We start from the raw sequence: 16,227 nt of genomic DNA on the forward strand, positions 1-16,227 counted from the left end.
AGCGTTCACCACTGCGCAGACTCTGGTCCAGCGTTCACCACTGCGCAGACTCGGGTCCAGCGTTCACCACTGCGCAGACTCTGGTCCAGCGTTCACCACTGCGCAGACTCGGGTCCAGCGTTCACCACTGCGCAGACTCGGGTCCAGCGTTCACCACTGCGCAGACTCGGGTCCAGCGTTCACCACTGCGCAGACTCGGGTCCAGCGTTCACCACTGCGCAGACTCGGCTACAGCGTTCACCACTGCGCAGACTCGGCTACAGCGTTCACCACTGCGCAGACTCGGCTACAGCGTTCACCACTGCGCAGACTCGGGTCCAGCGTTCACCACTGCGCAGACTCGGCTACAGCGTTCACCACTGCGCAGACTCGGCTACAGCGTTCACCACTGCGCAGACTCGGCTACAGCGTTCACCACTGCGCAGACTCGGCTACAGCGTTCACCACTGCGCAGACTCGGGTCCAGCGTTCACCACTGCGCAGACTCGGCTACAGCGTTCACCACTGCGCAGACTCGGCTACAGCGTTCACCACTGCGCAGACTCTGGTCCAGCGTTCACCACTGCGCAGACTCTGGTCCAGCGCTCACCACTGCGCAGACTCTGGTCCAGCGTTCACCACTGCGCAGACTCTGGTCCAGCGCTCACCACTGCGCAGACTCGGGTCCAGCGTTCACCAATGCGCAGACTCGGCTACAGCGTTCACCACTGCGCAGACTCGGCTACAGCGTTCACCAATGCGCAGACTCGGCTACAGCGTTCACCACTGCGCAGACTCTGGTCCAGCGTTCACCACTGCGCAGACTCGGGTCCAGCGTTCACCACTGCGCAGACTCGGCTACAGCGTTCACCACTGCGCAGACTCGGCTACAGCGTTCACCACTGCGCAGACTCTGGTCCAGCGTTCACCACTGCCCAGACTCGGGTCCAGCGTTCACCAATGCGCAGACTCGGCTACAGCGTTCACCACTGCGCAGACTCTGGTCCAGCGTTCACCACTGCGCAGACTCGGCTACAGCGTTCACCACTGCGCAGACTCTGGTCCAGCGTTCACCACTGCGCAGACTCGGGTCCAGCGTTCACCACTGCGCAGACTCGGCTACAGCGTTCACCAATGCGCAGACTCGGCTACAGCGTTCACCACTGCGCAGACTCTGGTCCAGCGCTCACCACTGCGCAGACTCGGCTACAGCGTTCACCACTGCGCAGACTCTGGTCCAGCGTTCACCACTGCGCAGACTCTGGTCCAGCGCTCACCACTGCGCAGACTCTGGTCCAGCGTTCACCACTGCGCAGACTCTGGTCCAGCGCTCACCACTGCGCAGACTCGGGTCCAGCGTTCACCAATGCGCAGACTCGGCTACAGCGTTCACCACTGCGCAGACTCGGCTACAGCGTTCACCAATGCGCAGACTCGGCTACAGCGTTCACCACTGCGCAGACTCGGGTCCAGCGTTCACCACTGCGCAGACTCTGGTCCAGCGCTCACCACTGCGCAGACTCTGGTCCAGCGCTCACCACTGCGCAGACTCTGGTCCAGCGCTCACCACTGCGCAGACTCGGGTCCAGCGTTCACCAATGCGCAGACTCGGCTACAGCGTTCACCACTGCGCAGACTCTGGTCCAGCGTACACCACTGCGCAGACTCGGCTACAGCGTTCACCAATGCGCAGACTCGGCTACAGCGTTCACCAATGCGCAGACTCGGCTACAGCGTTCACCACTGCGCAGACTCTGGTCCAGCGTTCACCACTGCGCAGACTCGGCTACAGCGTTCACCAATGCGCAGACTCGGCTACAGCGTTCACCAATGCGCAGACTCGGCTACAGCGTTCACCAATGCGCAGACTCGGCTACAGCGTTCACCACTGCGCAGACTCGGCTACAGCGTTCACCACTGCGCAGACTCGGCTACAGCGTTCACCACTGCGCAGACTCTGGTCCAGCGTTCACCACTGCGCAGACTCGGCTACAGCGTTCACCACTGCGCAGACTCGGCTACAGCGTTCACCACTGCGCAGACTCGGCTACAGCGTTCACCACTGCGCAGACTCTGGTCCAGCGTACACCACTGCGCAGACTCTGGTCCAGCGTTCACCAATGCGCAGACTCGGCTACAGCGTTCACCAATGCGCAGACTCGGCTACAGCGTTCACCACTGCGCAGACTCTGGTCCAGCGTTCACCACTGCGCAGACTCGGCTACAGCGTTCACCAATGCGCAGACTCGGCTACAGCGTTCACCAATGCGCAGACTCGGCTACAGCGTTCACCAATGCGCAGACTCGGCTACAGCGTTCACCACTGCGCAGACTCGGCTACAGCGTTCACCAATGCGCAGACTCGGCTACAGCGTTCACCACTGCGCAGACTCTGGTCCAGCGTTCACCACTGCGCAGACTCGGCTACAGCGTTCACCACTGCGCAGACTCGGCTACAGCGTTCACCACTGCGCAGACTCGGCTACAGCGTTCACCACTGCGCAGACTCGGCTACAGCGTTCACCACTGCGCAGACTCTGGTCCAGCGTTCACCACTGCGCAGACTCGGCTACAGCGTTCACCACTGCGCAGACTCGGCTACAGCGTTCACCACTGCGCAGACTCGGCTACAGCGTTCACCACTGCGCAGACTCGGCTACAGCGTTCACCACTGCGCAGACTCTGGTCCAGCGTTCACCACTGCGCAGACTCGGGTCCAGCGTTCACCAATGCGCAGACTCGGCTACAGCGTTCACCACTGCGCAGACTCGGCTACAGCGTTCACCACTGCGCAGACTCGGCTACAGCGTTCACCACTGCGCAGACTCTGGTCCAGCGTTCACCACTGCGCAGACTCGGGTCCAGCGTTCACCACTGCGCAGACTCGGCTACAGCGTTCACCACTGCGCAGACTCTGGTCCAGCGTTCACCAATGCGCAGACTCGGCTACAGCGTTCACCACTGCGCAGACTCGGCTACAGCGTTCACCAATGCGCAGACTCGGCTACAGCGTTCACCACTGCGCAGACTCTGGTCCAGCGTTCACCACTGCGCAGACTCGGCTACAGCGTTCACCACTGCGCAGACTCGGCTACAGCGTTCACCACTGCGCAGACTCGGCTACAGCGTTCACCACTGCGCAGACTCGGCTACAGCGTTCACCACTGCGCAGACTCTGGTCCAGCGTTCACCACTGCGCAGACTCGGCTACAGCGTTCACCACTGCGCAGACTCGGCTACAGCGTTCACCACTGCGCAGACTCGGCTACAGCGTTCACCACTGCGCAGACTCGGCTACAGCGTTCACCACTGCGCAGACTCTGGTCCAGCGTTCACCACTGCGCAGACTCGGGTCCAGCGTTCACCACTGCGCAGACTCGGCTACAGCGTTCACCACTGCGCAGACTCTGGTCCAGCGTTCACCACTGCGCAGACTCGGGTCCAGCGTTCACCACTGCGCAGACTCGGGTCCAGCGTTCACCAATGCGCAGACTCGGCTACAGCGTTCACCACTGCGCAGACTCTGGTCCAGCGTTCACCACTGCGCAGACTCGGCTACAGCGTTCACCACTGCGCAGACTCGGCTACAGCGTTCACCACTGCGCAGACTCGGGTCCAGCGTTCACCAATGCGCAGACTCGGCTACAGCGTTCACCACTGCGCAGACTCTGGTCCAGCGTTCACCACTGCGCAGACTCGGGTCCAGCGTTCACCACTGCGCAGACTCGGCTACAGCGTTCACCACTGCGCAGACTCGGCTACAGCGTTCACCACTGCGCAGACTCTGGTCCAGCGTTCACCACTGCGCAGACTCGGGTCCAGCGTTCACCACTGCGCAGACTCGGGTCCAGCGTTCACCAATGCGCAGACTCGGCTACAGCGTTCACCACTGCGCAGACTCTGGTCCAGCGTTCACCACTGCGCAGACTCGGCTACAGCGTTCACCACTGCGCAGACTCGGGTCCAGCGTTCACCAATGCGCAGACTCGGCTACAGCGTTCACCACTGCGCAGACTCGGGTCCAGCGTTCACCACTGCGCAGACTCTGCGCAGACTCGGGTCCAGCGTTCACCACTGCGCAGACTCGGCTACAGCGTTCACCACTGCGCAGACTCGGCTACAGCGTTCACCACTGCGCAGACTCTGGTCCAGCATTCACCACTGCGCAGACTCGGGTCCAGCGTTCACCACTGCGTAGACTCGGCTACAGCGTTCACCACTGCGCAGACTCTGGTCCAGCGTTCACCACTGCGCAGACTCGGCTACAGCGTTCACCACTGCGCAGACTCGGGTCCAGCGTTCACCACTGCGCAGACTCGGCTACAGCGTTCACCACTGCGCAGACTCGGGTCCAGCGTTCACCACTGCGCAGACTCTGGTCCAGCGTTCACCACTGCGCAGACTCGGGTCCAGCGTTCACCACTGCGCAGACTCGGGTCCAGCGTTCACCACTGCGCAGACTCGGCTACAGCGTTCACCACTGCGCAGACTCGGGTCCAGCGTTCACCACTGCGTAGACTCGGCTACAGCGTTCACCACTGCGTAGACTCGGCTACAGCGTTCACCACTGCGCAGACTCGGCTACAGCGTTCACCACTGCGTAGACTCGGCTACAGCGTTCACCACTGCGCAGACTCGGCTACAGCGTTCACCACTGCGCAGACTCGGGTCCAGCGTTCACCACTGCGCAGACTCGGCTACAGCGTTCACCACTGCGCAGACTCGGGTCCAGCGTTCACCACTGCGTAGACTCGGCTACAGCGTTCACCACTGCGTAGACTCGGCTACAGCGTTCACCACTGCGCAGACTCGGCTACAGCGTTCACCACTGCGTAGACTCGGCTACAGCGTTCACCACTGCGCAGACTCGGGTCCAGCGTTCACCACTGCGCAGACTCGGCTACAGCGTTCACCACTGCGTAGACTCGGCTACAGCGTTCACCACTGCGCAGACTCGGCTACAGCGTTCACCACTGCGCAGACTCGGGTCCAGCGTTCACCACTGCGCAGACTCGGCTACAGCGTTCACCACTGCGCAGACTCGGGTCCAGCGTTCACCACTGCGTAGACTCGGCTACAGCGTTCACCACTGCGTAGACTCGGCTACAGCGTTCACCACTGCGCAGACTCGGCTACAGCGTTCACCACTGCGTAGACTCGGCTACAGCGTTCACCACTGCGTAGACTCGGCTACAGCGTTCACCACTGCGCAGACTCGGCTACAGCGTTCACCACTGCGTAGACTCGGCTACAGCGTTCACCACTGCGTAGACTCGGGTCCAGCGTTCACCACTGCGCAGACTCGGCTACAGCGTTCACCACTGCGCAGACTCGGGTCCAGCGTTCACCACTGCGTAGACTCGGCTACAGCGTTCACCACTGCGTAGACTCGGCTACAGCGTTCACCACTGCGCAGACTCGGCTACAGCGTTCACCACTGCGTAGACTCGGCTACAGCGTTCACCACTGCGTAGACTCGGGTCCAGCGTTCACCACTGCGCAGACTCGGCTACAGCGTTCACCACTGCGTAGACTCGGCTACAGCGTTCACCACTGCGCAGACTCGGGTCCAGCGTTCACCACTGCGCAGACTCGGGTCCAGCGTTCACCACTGCGCAGACTCGGGTCCAGCGTTCACCACTGCGCAGACTCTGGTCCAGACTCGATGATGATGTGATGATGAAGAGTATTGTGATGATGGAGTATGATGATGATGGAGTATGATGATGATGATGATGATGAAGAGTATGATGAAAAGTATGATGATGATGAAGAGTATGATGATGAAAAGTATGATGATGATGAAGAGTATGGTGATGATGATGATGAAGAGTATGATGATGATGAAGAGTATGATGATGAAAAGTATGATGATGATGATGAAGAGTATGATGATGATGATGAAGAGTATGCTGATGATGAAGAGTATGATGATGAAAAGTATGATGATGATGATGAAGAGTATGATGATGGTGATGAAGATGATGATGATGATGAAAAGTATGATGATGATGAAGAGTATGGTGATGATGATGATGATGATGAAAAGTATGATGATGATGATGATGTTGCAGGCGGCGTGGAGCTTGAAGACTCGGGCTCTGACGGAGATGGTGTTCGTGGATGAGGTGGAGGTGGATCAGGAGGGCATCGCTGAGATGATGTTGGACGAGAGCTCCATCGCCCAGGTGGCACGTGAGTAAAGTCATGCACACACACATACACACACATCAAGACACAGTCATCTTTAGGCCTTTACAGGAACTGCACTTTTTTCCTCGTCAGCGTTTCATAAGTGTCCAGCCACCAGCAGCATGTGTGATCATTCTCACAAGTGTGGCCTTCAGAATATTGTGTTGTTTGAATATCTGAGTAAGCAATATATCAAAGAAAGAACAGAGCCTCTGCTTTTAAACAAAACACCCGTTTTATTCTAGCTTCATGCATTCTGTTTTATCAACACTTGAATAGTTTCATAAAAAAAAGCAACATTTTGAACAAAACGCTGAGAAAATAGCTTTTTCATCAAAGACTGTACCGTGCGTCAGCAGTGCTTCTCCCGCTTCCTGCTGATTCTGCTGTGTTTGATCAGGAGAGTGTGTACTCTCTCAGAAGTGGTGTGACAGCGCCCCCTACTGTCTGTGAGCCCCTGACGCCCATGTTCAGGGCATTACATCTGCAGGAACTGACGCTCTCCCTCTTGTTTTGGTTTTGTCAGGTCCAGGAACATCGCTCAGACTTCTGGGAACGAGCCAGGGCGGAGCGCCCACTCCAGCTGTCAGGTGACCTCTGACCTCTGCTGTTTAAAGCTGCACTGTAACCTTTGGCCCTCTCGCTATTAAAGCATAAAGCTGCAGATCACTGGCAGAGCATCAGTGTTTTGGTGTGGCTCTCAGGGCTCCAGACTGCGACCAATTGGTCGCATTTTGCGACCATTTTACCTGCCGGTGCGACCAAATATTTATTTAGGTCGCGCTGGCGCGACCACAACGTTGCCGAGCAGCGAATCCAAACAAAATGAAAGCGGAACGAAAATGCGCTACTCCTTTATGCTTCACGGACCGTTTATTAGTTCGGACCACTAATAGACAGCGCAGCGCCTCGAACTTGCCAGTCGCGGGCTGATCTCGATCACGTGACACTGTTACTAGGAGATCCAGACTCTGGAGATCCAGTGAAGAAATCCATTGAATTCGCCTCAGAATAACATCATCGCTGCGAGATCCAGTGAGAAACATTCAGAGTTCTGTGTTATAAACCACAGATATCAGATCAAACAGCGCTGACGTGCAAACCAGGAGAAACACTTACAGAAGGCTTTCAGTCCACAAATCAGCAACATTCCCCATGGATTTAATGTAGTAACTGTAACCATAATGTGACAGAAATAGTCAAACGCTTACAAGTACTACTCATCTTTTTCCAGCACTTCAAAACTATCATAAATGTGATTTTATAAATGATATGTCATATACATTTTTAATGTGATGACCAACACATTTTTTGTTCCTCCTTCAAAAATTCAAAAAACTCTTATTTAAACTCTTATTTAAAAATAATAAAATAAATAAATTACCATTGTAAACAGTAGGATGCTTATTGGCTATTTTCACACCCTAATATATTTTTTTTTTATTTAAATTAATATTAAGACATTATGAATGATAATAATTAAAGTTAATTTAATCTACTCCCTAAATTAAGCGTAGTGCTTTATTGTCAGCCCCAGTGCCACCAGATACTCTCTGCAGAACTCAGTGTCTGCGGTGCCGCTGCCCTCAGATGTTAGTCTGGTGCCTGTGAACTTAAAATAAAACTGCACATTGTAATATCTGTACGTTAAGTCTATTTATTATTAAATAATTTGTCAGTATTACAGTTATTTTGGGGGAAATTTGAATAATTGCATTGCAAGCTGATTTAAGGTGTGCCTCTGCTTGCGCTCCTAAAATGTTCAGTCAGGGTCTACAGCGCTCCTAGTAACACAAGTTAGTCTGGAGCCCTGTGGCTGTGGATGAGTCTGGTGGTGTGAGGCGTATCTGTGTGTCCACGCTGATCTTCTTATCACTGCAAACCTTTCTCCAATAAAGAAATATAGAAATAAATGATGAAAGAAAGACAGACAGATATCTGAATAACTAGGTCTGATGAGTAGGTGAGTCGCATAGATGTTGTTTTGACTTGTTCAATATAAAATAGTGCTGCATGACGGTGGAAGCCCAGGTTAGTAAAGAAACAGCTGAACAAAACCAAGAACAACCTGTAACCCTAACTAAACAAACCACAATTCCAGATGTGTTTGCCAGTGTTGCGCCAGGTGTGAAGAGATCCCGACTGCATTACGCACCGCTTGGCCGGAGACATGATGCCCATACACAGCGTATATCAGAAGATGAAGTGTGTAAAGCATGTGCTGCTCACATGTCCCTGTGCGTCTGGTCCTCAACATATCTTATTTTCAGGAGCATACAAATGTTCTTATTTATTGTTCTATTTATGTTATGCTATTGTACTATTGAGACAATAACACGTTTGCAAGTAATGCAAAGAAGTCATTATTTAATTTTGTAAAAAATATTATTTTAATTTGAAAACACTGCATTTAGTAGTTGTTGCTAGTTTGAGTTGAGAAATCCACATTCCAGCATTATCACTGATCTGTGTCTCCTTGCTGACTCATGAAACCATTGGTTCATTATATCGCATATCGCAGTATTGACCTCAATTATCGCAATATGACATTTTCCCCAAATCGTGCAGCCCTAATATAGAGTGATTCCTCTGAGTAGTTCATGTGTTGCTCATCTGTCGTGGCTAAAAGCTTCTAGCTTCAAGCTGTTCAGCTTTGGCAGAAACACCTTTTGAAAGAAGGATTTATCCCTCATTATTTAAAGTTTGCTCATTTCAAACAGAAAAGTATGATAATGAGCAGGATCTGTGGTTAAACACACACATCATAATGAGCAGGATCTGTGGTTAAACACACACTGTTTCTCTGAGACTGGAGGGAAGCGTGTGTTTTCAGAAGGAGCTCGGACACAGAGCGCATCTTTGTGAGAGTGGAGAGTGCTAGTATATTATACGCTTGTATATCTAAAATGTATATTTTAATATTAGGCTTTGTTGAGATTCTTTTAAATAAGCCATTTAAAAAGTTCTGTAGGATTTCTCCAGGTATTTATAACTTCATTCAAATTATGCCCAAATGTTTTCTTCAAACAGCGTCACGTACTCCGAGCTTTCAGCGGGAATCTCTGAAGATTAAAGCTTACAGGCTTCCGTACTTCGGCTGTGGTCTGGGATCTCTAACGGTTCGATCCTCTCGGTCTGCCCTGGATGATCTCGATATCAAGAGCTCACCCTGTCACGAGTCCTGTGTTCTGGTCTCTTCAGTGTTGGACCGTTGATGATGGTGTGGTCGAGAACACAAGACCGTTGAAGAACATGCACTGAGAAACAGCCATAGTCTGCACTCTATAATACAGTCTCCCAGCTACATTCATGTAATCCACTTCTTTTCAAATATGTATAAACACTACGGGCCCTATCTTGCACCCAGCGCAATTGACTTTGTACACTGACGCATGTATCATTCCTATTTTGCACCCGCGCAAAGCGCGCTTTTCCCTCCACAGAAGCACGTCGCTAAACTAGGGAAAGAACTTGCGCTCCCGGGGCGGTTCAGTGCAAAGAGGAGGCGTGTTCCGGCGCAAACGTTCCCTCATGCTATTTTACAGGTTTAGAAAACAATTCCGCCACTAACCGAAAAAAAAACAGTTTAAAGTCAGTGGCGTGTTGCGCATGTTATTCATATGCTATTTTAAGAGCGCATGCTTGGCCTTAATCAATGTAGCGTGTGCACGCGCATGTACACTTTGATTCTCTCATCTACACACAGACGCAGGCACGCAGCAGTTATCATTTTTGCAAATCATACATTATTACGAAAGATAAATAGATAGATAGATAGATAGATAGATAGTTTATTATAAAAGCATACATCTAGCTTACACATTTACCCAAATTATCATACGCCTGTTTAACCGAAGTTAATTTGGGTGTGTTTCTCCATCCCCAATGTCCCTGACGGGAACGTCGGTCTCCTCGGCTGTGAACCGCTCCTGGCGCGCGCCTGGCAAATCCGCCGTTATAATAGGAATCCGCTTTAGAACAAACGCGCCTGCTCTTAAAGGGAATGTGAGATGACGCTCTGATTGGTTTATTTCACGTTACGCCCAAACCACACCTATGAATAATGAAGTACTTCAGACCAACCCCTTTTAGATTTGCGCCAGGAGCAAGAGTCATTTATCCCGCCGGGAAAATAGCAACAGCGCCGAGACCCGCCCACAAAGTTACTTGCACTTTGACACTTGCATTTCAGATCGTTAAAATAGGGCCCTACAAGTTACTACAAAGCAGAACATCTGTTGTAAAATATACCCAAACTCAAAAGTAATTGTGTAAAATTGAAGCCTTGAGAGGTTGACCAGACTACCTTGCAATCCCACAGGAATGTAAATCCATTAGAAATATATTACTGCTGTATAATGAGTCCCTAGACTCACACGAGTGGGTCTTGAGTTTGATCTGTTTGCAGCAGTTCTCAGAGTAAAGCAGATTTAGCTTCCCTGTCATTAATCCCACCGGGATCTGAGTTGAGCATTACAGGGATAGTTCACCCAATGATGACATGTCTGCCATTGTTTACTCTCCAAACCCGTAAGACTTCAAAACACAAATGAAGATCTTTGATGAAATCCGAGTGATTTCTGTCCCTCCACTGACAGCTCAACTACCACTGCGACGCTTCTAAACGTTCATAAAGAGATCGTAAAACTGATTGATATGAATCGGTGGTTTATATGACGAACAGATTGAGTTTAGGCTTTTATTCACATTAAAACATTGATCAGGGAAGATAAACAGAAGGTTAAGCGAAGCTGCTTGGTATGTGAGAATAAACCTCATTGGTTCATAATAACTGAATAAAGATTCACTCTGCTGTGTATATGTAGCATTCTGTAATATGATGTTTGATGCTGTTCTTGTTAATGTTGTGGTTGACATAACCCCACAGAAGTATCAGGATGTGTGATCTTGTTGTTGTTAAAGGGTTCGTTCACAGGGTCAGTAATCACTCTCCCTCATGATGTCCAACCCCGTCAGACTCTTGCTCATCTTCAGAACACTAATGAAGATGTTTCTGATGAGATCTGAGAGCTGTCTCTCTCCTCCATAGGCTTCTCTGTGATCGAGATCTGCCGGCCCAGAGAGTTAGTAGAAGATGAGCGAGAGTCTGACGGGTTGGACATCATGAGGGAGAGTGATTACCGACCCCGTGAACGAACCCTTTAATGCTGTGTTTGGCATAAGCTCACCTGTGCTTCACCTGTGTAATGTGTGCAGACCCATGACTCAGTCGGGCCGGCCCATCACAGGCTTCGTGAGACCCAGCACACTGACCGGCAGACCCGAGACCATGGAGCAGGCCATCAGAACCCCTCGCACCGCCAGCTCGGCCCGGCCCGGCACCAGCGCCTCGGGGAGACTGGTGCGGCTGGGAACGGTATGAGCCGGACCCTCATTCAGCCTGCGGTTAGGACACTCTGGTCACGTGACACGCGAGAGCACAGGAGGCGTTACACATACAGGAGACAACAGTTTATGTTTAATGATAGTCATTTTAAGCCAAAATGGGGGTCAACCTTGAACAAATTGCAACAGAAGCAAACTCAACTGATTTTGTATCCTCAATATGTCCTGAGTAAGGAAAGAAAAGCCCTGAAGAATCACATTAGGGGGAAGTTTAGAAAAAGACCCAAATATAGTCTATTTATACGCCTATTCATTCTTCATGTCACGTGAATAGGGTAAACGTGTTAACCTTTAGACATCACCATGAAAATGACTGAGTTGATTACTTACATCAAGACAAACAAAACATGTATTACAAGTTTTTTTAAATGGTTTGTTAACATGGACAAACGGTGCATAATCTAATTACGTATGTGCTAATTTGCATAAATACCACAACAGATCTAAACATTGGGTATAACCAGGAGAACATGTGTTGTGGAATCTTGTTTGACATATAACAGTAAAATACGCTGCGTGTTCTTTAGAAACACCCATATTCTGCTTGCTTTCAATTCCTCACGCACACACACACACACACACACACACACAGGTCCTGATCCTGTGCTTCTGTCCTCATCTCAGGCCTCCATGCTAACACACCCCGATGGACCCTTCATTAACCTCGCCAGGATAAACCTCGCCAAGTACGCCAAGAGACCCAACATGGCCAAGGTAGTGTAACCCTAACCCTAACCCTAACCCTGACCCTAACCTGACCCTAACTCTGACCCTAACCTGACCCTAACTCTGACCTTAACTCTGACCCTGACCCTAACCCTGACCCTAACCCTGACCCTGACCCTAACTGAACATCAGTGGCATGGCAAACTTCTTTTATCTTCCTGGAAAAAGTTACTTAGTGTAAGAAGTAATTCCTTTTAATTATGATGTAATGTAATATCTGTGATCTAATTATTATTAGCACACAATCATCAAGTGTTTGTCATGACTCGCTGAAATCATATATTAAAATAATGTCATTTCTTCTCTCTGTCTCTCCCCCTCAAACACAAGACCTTGTTTGAGTACATCTTTCATCATGAAAACGATGTGAAAAATGTAAGTAGGCGTGGCATGAAGTTGTGTAGCAGCTGTCGTCTGTGTGTCTGTGATGTTGTGTAGCAGCTGTCGTCTGTGTGTCTGTGATGTTGTGTAGCAGCTGTCGTCTGTGTGTCTGTGATGTTGTGTAGCAGCTGTCGTCTGTGTGTCTGTGATGTTGTGTAGCAGCTGTCGTCTGTGTGTCTGTGATGTTGTGTAGCAGCTGTCGTCTGTGTGTCTGTGATGTTGTGTAGCAGCTGTCGTCTGTGTGTCTGTGATGTTGTGTAGCAGCTGTCGTCTGTGTGTCTGTGATGTTGTGTAGCAGCTGTCGTCTGTGTGTCTGTGATGTTGTGTAGCAGCTGTCGTCAGTGTGTCTGTGATGTTGTGTAGCAGCTGTCGTCTGTGTGTCTGTGATGTTGTGTAGCAGCTGTCGTCTGTGTGTCTGTGATGTTGTGTAGCAGCTGTCGTCTGTGTGTCTGTGATGTTGTGTAGCAGCTGTCGTCTGTGTGTCTGTGATGTTGTGTAACAGCTGTCGTCTGTGTGTCTGTGATGTTGTGTAACAGCTGTCGTCTGTGTGTCTGTGATGTTGTGTAGCAGCTGTCGTCTGTGTGTCTGTGATGTTGTGTAGCAGCTGTCGTCTGTGTGTCTGTGATGTTGTGTAGCAGCTGTCGTCTGTGTGTCTGTGATGTTGTGTAGCAGCTGTCGTCTGTGTGTCTGTGATGTTGTGTAACAGCTGTCGTCTGTGTGTCTGTGATGTTGTGTAACAGCTGTCGTCTGTGTGTCTGTGATGTTGTGTAGCAGCTGTCGTCTGTGTGTCTGTGATGTTGTGTAACAGCTGTCGTCTGTGTGTCTGTGATGTTGTGTAGCAGCTGTCGTCTGTGTGTCTGTGATGTTGTGTAGCAGCTGTCGTCTGTGTGTCTGTGATGTTGTGTAACAGCTGTCGTCTGTGTGTCTGTGATGTTGTGTAGCAGCTGTCGTCTGTGTGTCTGTGATGTTGTGTAGCAGCTGTCGTCTGTGTGTCTGTGATGTTGTGTAGCAGCTGTCGTCTGTGTGTCTGTGATGTTGTGTAACAGCTGTCGTCTGTGTGTGTGTGATGTTGTGTAGCAGCTGTCGTGTGTGTGTCTGTGATGTTGTGTAGCAGCTGTCGTGTGTGTGTCTGTGATGTTGTGTAGCAGCTGTCGTGTGTGTGTCTGTGATGTTGTGTAGCAGCTGTCGTGTGTGTGTCTGTGATGTTGTGTAGCAGCTGTCGTCTGTGTGTCTGTGATGTTGTGTAGCAGCTGTCGTCAGTGTGTCTGTGATGTTGTGTAGCAGCTGTCGTCTGTGTGTCTGTGATGTTGTGTAGCAGCTGTCGTCAGTGTGTCTGTGATGTTGTGTAGCAGTTGTTGTCTGTGTGTCTGTGATGTTGTGTAGCAGCTGTCGTCTGTGTGTCTGTGATGTTGTGTAGCAGCTGTCGTCAGTGTGTCTGTGATGTTGTGTAGCAGCTGTTGTCTGTGTGTCTGTGATGTTGTGTAGCAGCTGTCGTCTGTGTGTCTGTGATGTTGTGTAGCAGCTGTCGTCTGTGTGTCTGTGATGTTGTGTAGCAGCTGTCGTCTGTGTGTCTGTGTGTCTGTGATGTTGTGTAGCAGCTGTCGTCTGTGTGTCTGTGATGTTGTGTAGCAGCTGTCGTCTGTGTGTCTGTGATGTTGTGTAGCAGCTGTCGTCTGTGTGTCTGTGATGTTGTGTAGCAGCTGTCGTCTGTGTGTCTGATGTTGTGTAGCAGCTGTCGTCTGTGTGTCTGTGATGTTGTGTAGCAGCTGTCGTCTGTGTGTCTGATGTTGTGTAGCAGCTGTCGTCTGTGTGTCTGTGATGTTGTGTAGCAGCTGTCGTCAGTGTGTCTGTGATGTTGTGTAGCTGTCGTCTGTGTGTCTGTGATGTTGTGTAGCAGCTGTCGTCTGTGTGTCTGTCGTCTGTGTGTCTGTGATGTTGTGTAGCAGCTGTCGTCTGTGTGTCTGTGATGTTGTGTAGCAGCTGTCGTCTGTGTGTCTGTGTGTCTGTGATGTTGTGTAGCAGCTGTCGTCTGTGTGTCTGTGATGTTGTGTAGCAGCTGTCGTCAGTGTGTCTGTGATGTTGTGTAGCTGTCGTCTGTGTGTCTGTGATGTTGTGTAGCAGCTGTCGTCTGTGTGTCTGATGTTGTGTAGCAGCTGTCGTCAGTGTGTCTGTGATGTTGTGTAGCAGCTGTCGTCTGTGTGTCTGTGATGTTGTGTAGCAGCTGTCGTCTGTGTGTCTGTGATGTTGTGTAGCAGCTGTCGTCAGTGTGTCTGTGATGTTGTGTAGCTGTCGTCTGTGTGTCTGTGATGTTGTGTAGCAGCTGTCGTCTGTGTGTCTGTGATGTTGTGTAGCAGCTGTCGTCTGTGTGTCTGTGATGTTGTGTAGCAGCTGTCGTCTGTGTGTCTGTGATGTTGTGTAGCAGCTGTCGTCAGTGTGTCTGTGATGTTGTGTAGCAGCTGTCGTCTGTGTGTCTGTGATGTTGTGTAGCAGCTGTCGTCTGTGTGTCTGTGATGTTGTGTAGCAGCTGTCGTCTGTGTGTCTGTGATGTTGTGTAGCAGCTGTCGTCTGTGTGTCTGTGATGTTGTGTAGCAGCTGTCGTCTGTGTGTGTGTGATGTTGTGTAGCAGCTGTCGTCTGTGTGTGTGTGATGTTGTGTAGCAGCTGTCGTGTGTGTGTCTGTGATGTTGTGTAACAGCTGTCGTGTGTGTGTCTGTGATGTTGTGTAACAGCTGTCGTGTGTGTGTCTGTGATGTTGTGTAGCAGCTGTCGTGTGTGTGTCTGTGATGTTGTGTAGCAGCTGTCGTCTGTGTGTCTGTGATGTTGTGTAGCAGCTGTCGTCTGTGTGTCTGTGATGTTGTGTAGCAGCTGTCGTCTGTGTGTCTGTGATGTTGTGTAGCAGCTGTCGTCTGTGTGTCTTGTGTAGCAGCTGTCGTCTGTGTGTCTGTGATGTTGTGTAGCAGCTGTCGTCTGTGTGTCTGTGATGTTGTGTAGCAGCTGTCGTCTGTGTGTCTGTGATGTTGTGTAGCAGCTGTCGTCTGTGTGTCTGTGATGTTGTGTAGCAGCTGTCGTCTGTGTGTGTAGCAGCTGTCGTGTGTGTGTCTGTGATGTTGTGTAGCAGCTGTCGTCTGTGTGTCTGTGATGTTGTGTAGCAGCTGTCGTCTGTGTGTCTGTGATGTTGTGTAGCAGCTGTCGTCTGTGTGTCTGTGATGTTGTGTAGCAGCTGTCGTCTGTGTGTCTGTGATGTTGTGTAGCAGCTGTCGTCTGTGTGTCTGTGATGTTGTGTAGCAGCTGTCGTCTGTGTGTCTGTGATGTTGTGTAGCAGCTGTCGTCTGTGTGTGTAGCAGCTGTCGTGTGTGTGTCTGTGATGTTGTGTAGCAGCTGTCGTCTGTGTGTCTGTGATGTTGTGTAGCAGCTGTCGTCTGTGTGTCTGTGATGTTGTGTAGCAGCTGTCGTCAGTGTGTCTGTGATGTTGTGTAGCTGTCGTCTGTGTGTCTGTGATGTTGTGTAGCTGTCGTCTGTGTGTTGGACATTAACGCTCGTCTCC

General features: G+C 50.8%; 1 protein-coding gene across 1 annotated transcript in view; it reads left to right on the forward strand.

Moving 5' to 3' along the window:
• Window positions 1-16,227, forward strand: part of ttc8 (tetratricopeptide repeat domain 8) — a 48,994-nt gene that overhangs the window by 1,345 nt on the left and 31,422 nt on the right. Inside the window, exons 2-6 of the mRNA XM_081393744.1 lie at window positions 6,054-6,174; window positions 6,698-6,761; window positions 11,389-11,548; window positions 12,202-12,291; window positions 12,634-12,678. Of these exons, the coding sequence (XP_081249870.1) occupies window positions 6,054-6,174; window positions 6,698-6,761; window positions 11,389-11,548; window positions 12,202-12,291; window positions 12,634-12,678 (480 nt within the window). The remainder of the gene's footprint in view (window positions 1-6,053; window positions 6,175-6,697; window positions 6,762-11,388; window positions 11,549-12,201; window positions 12,292-12,633; window positions 12,679-16,227) is intronic.

Source organism: Scardinius erythrophthalmus (assembly GCF_964197995.2).
Source record: "Scardinius erythrophthalmus genome assembly, chromosome: 19".
Lineage (NCBI taxonomy): Eukaryota > Metazoa > Chordata > Actinopteri > Cypriniformes > Leuciscidae > Scardinius > Scardinius erythrophthalmus.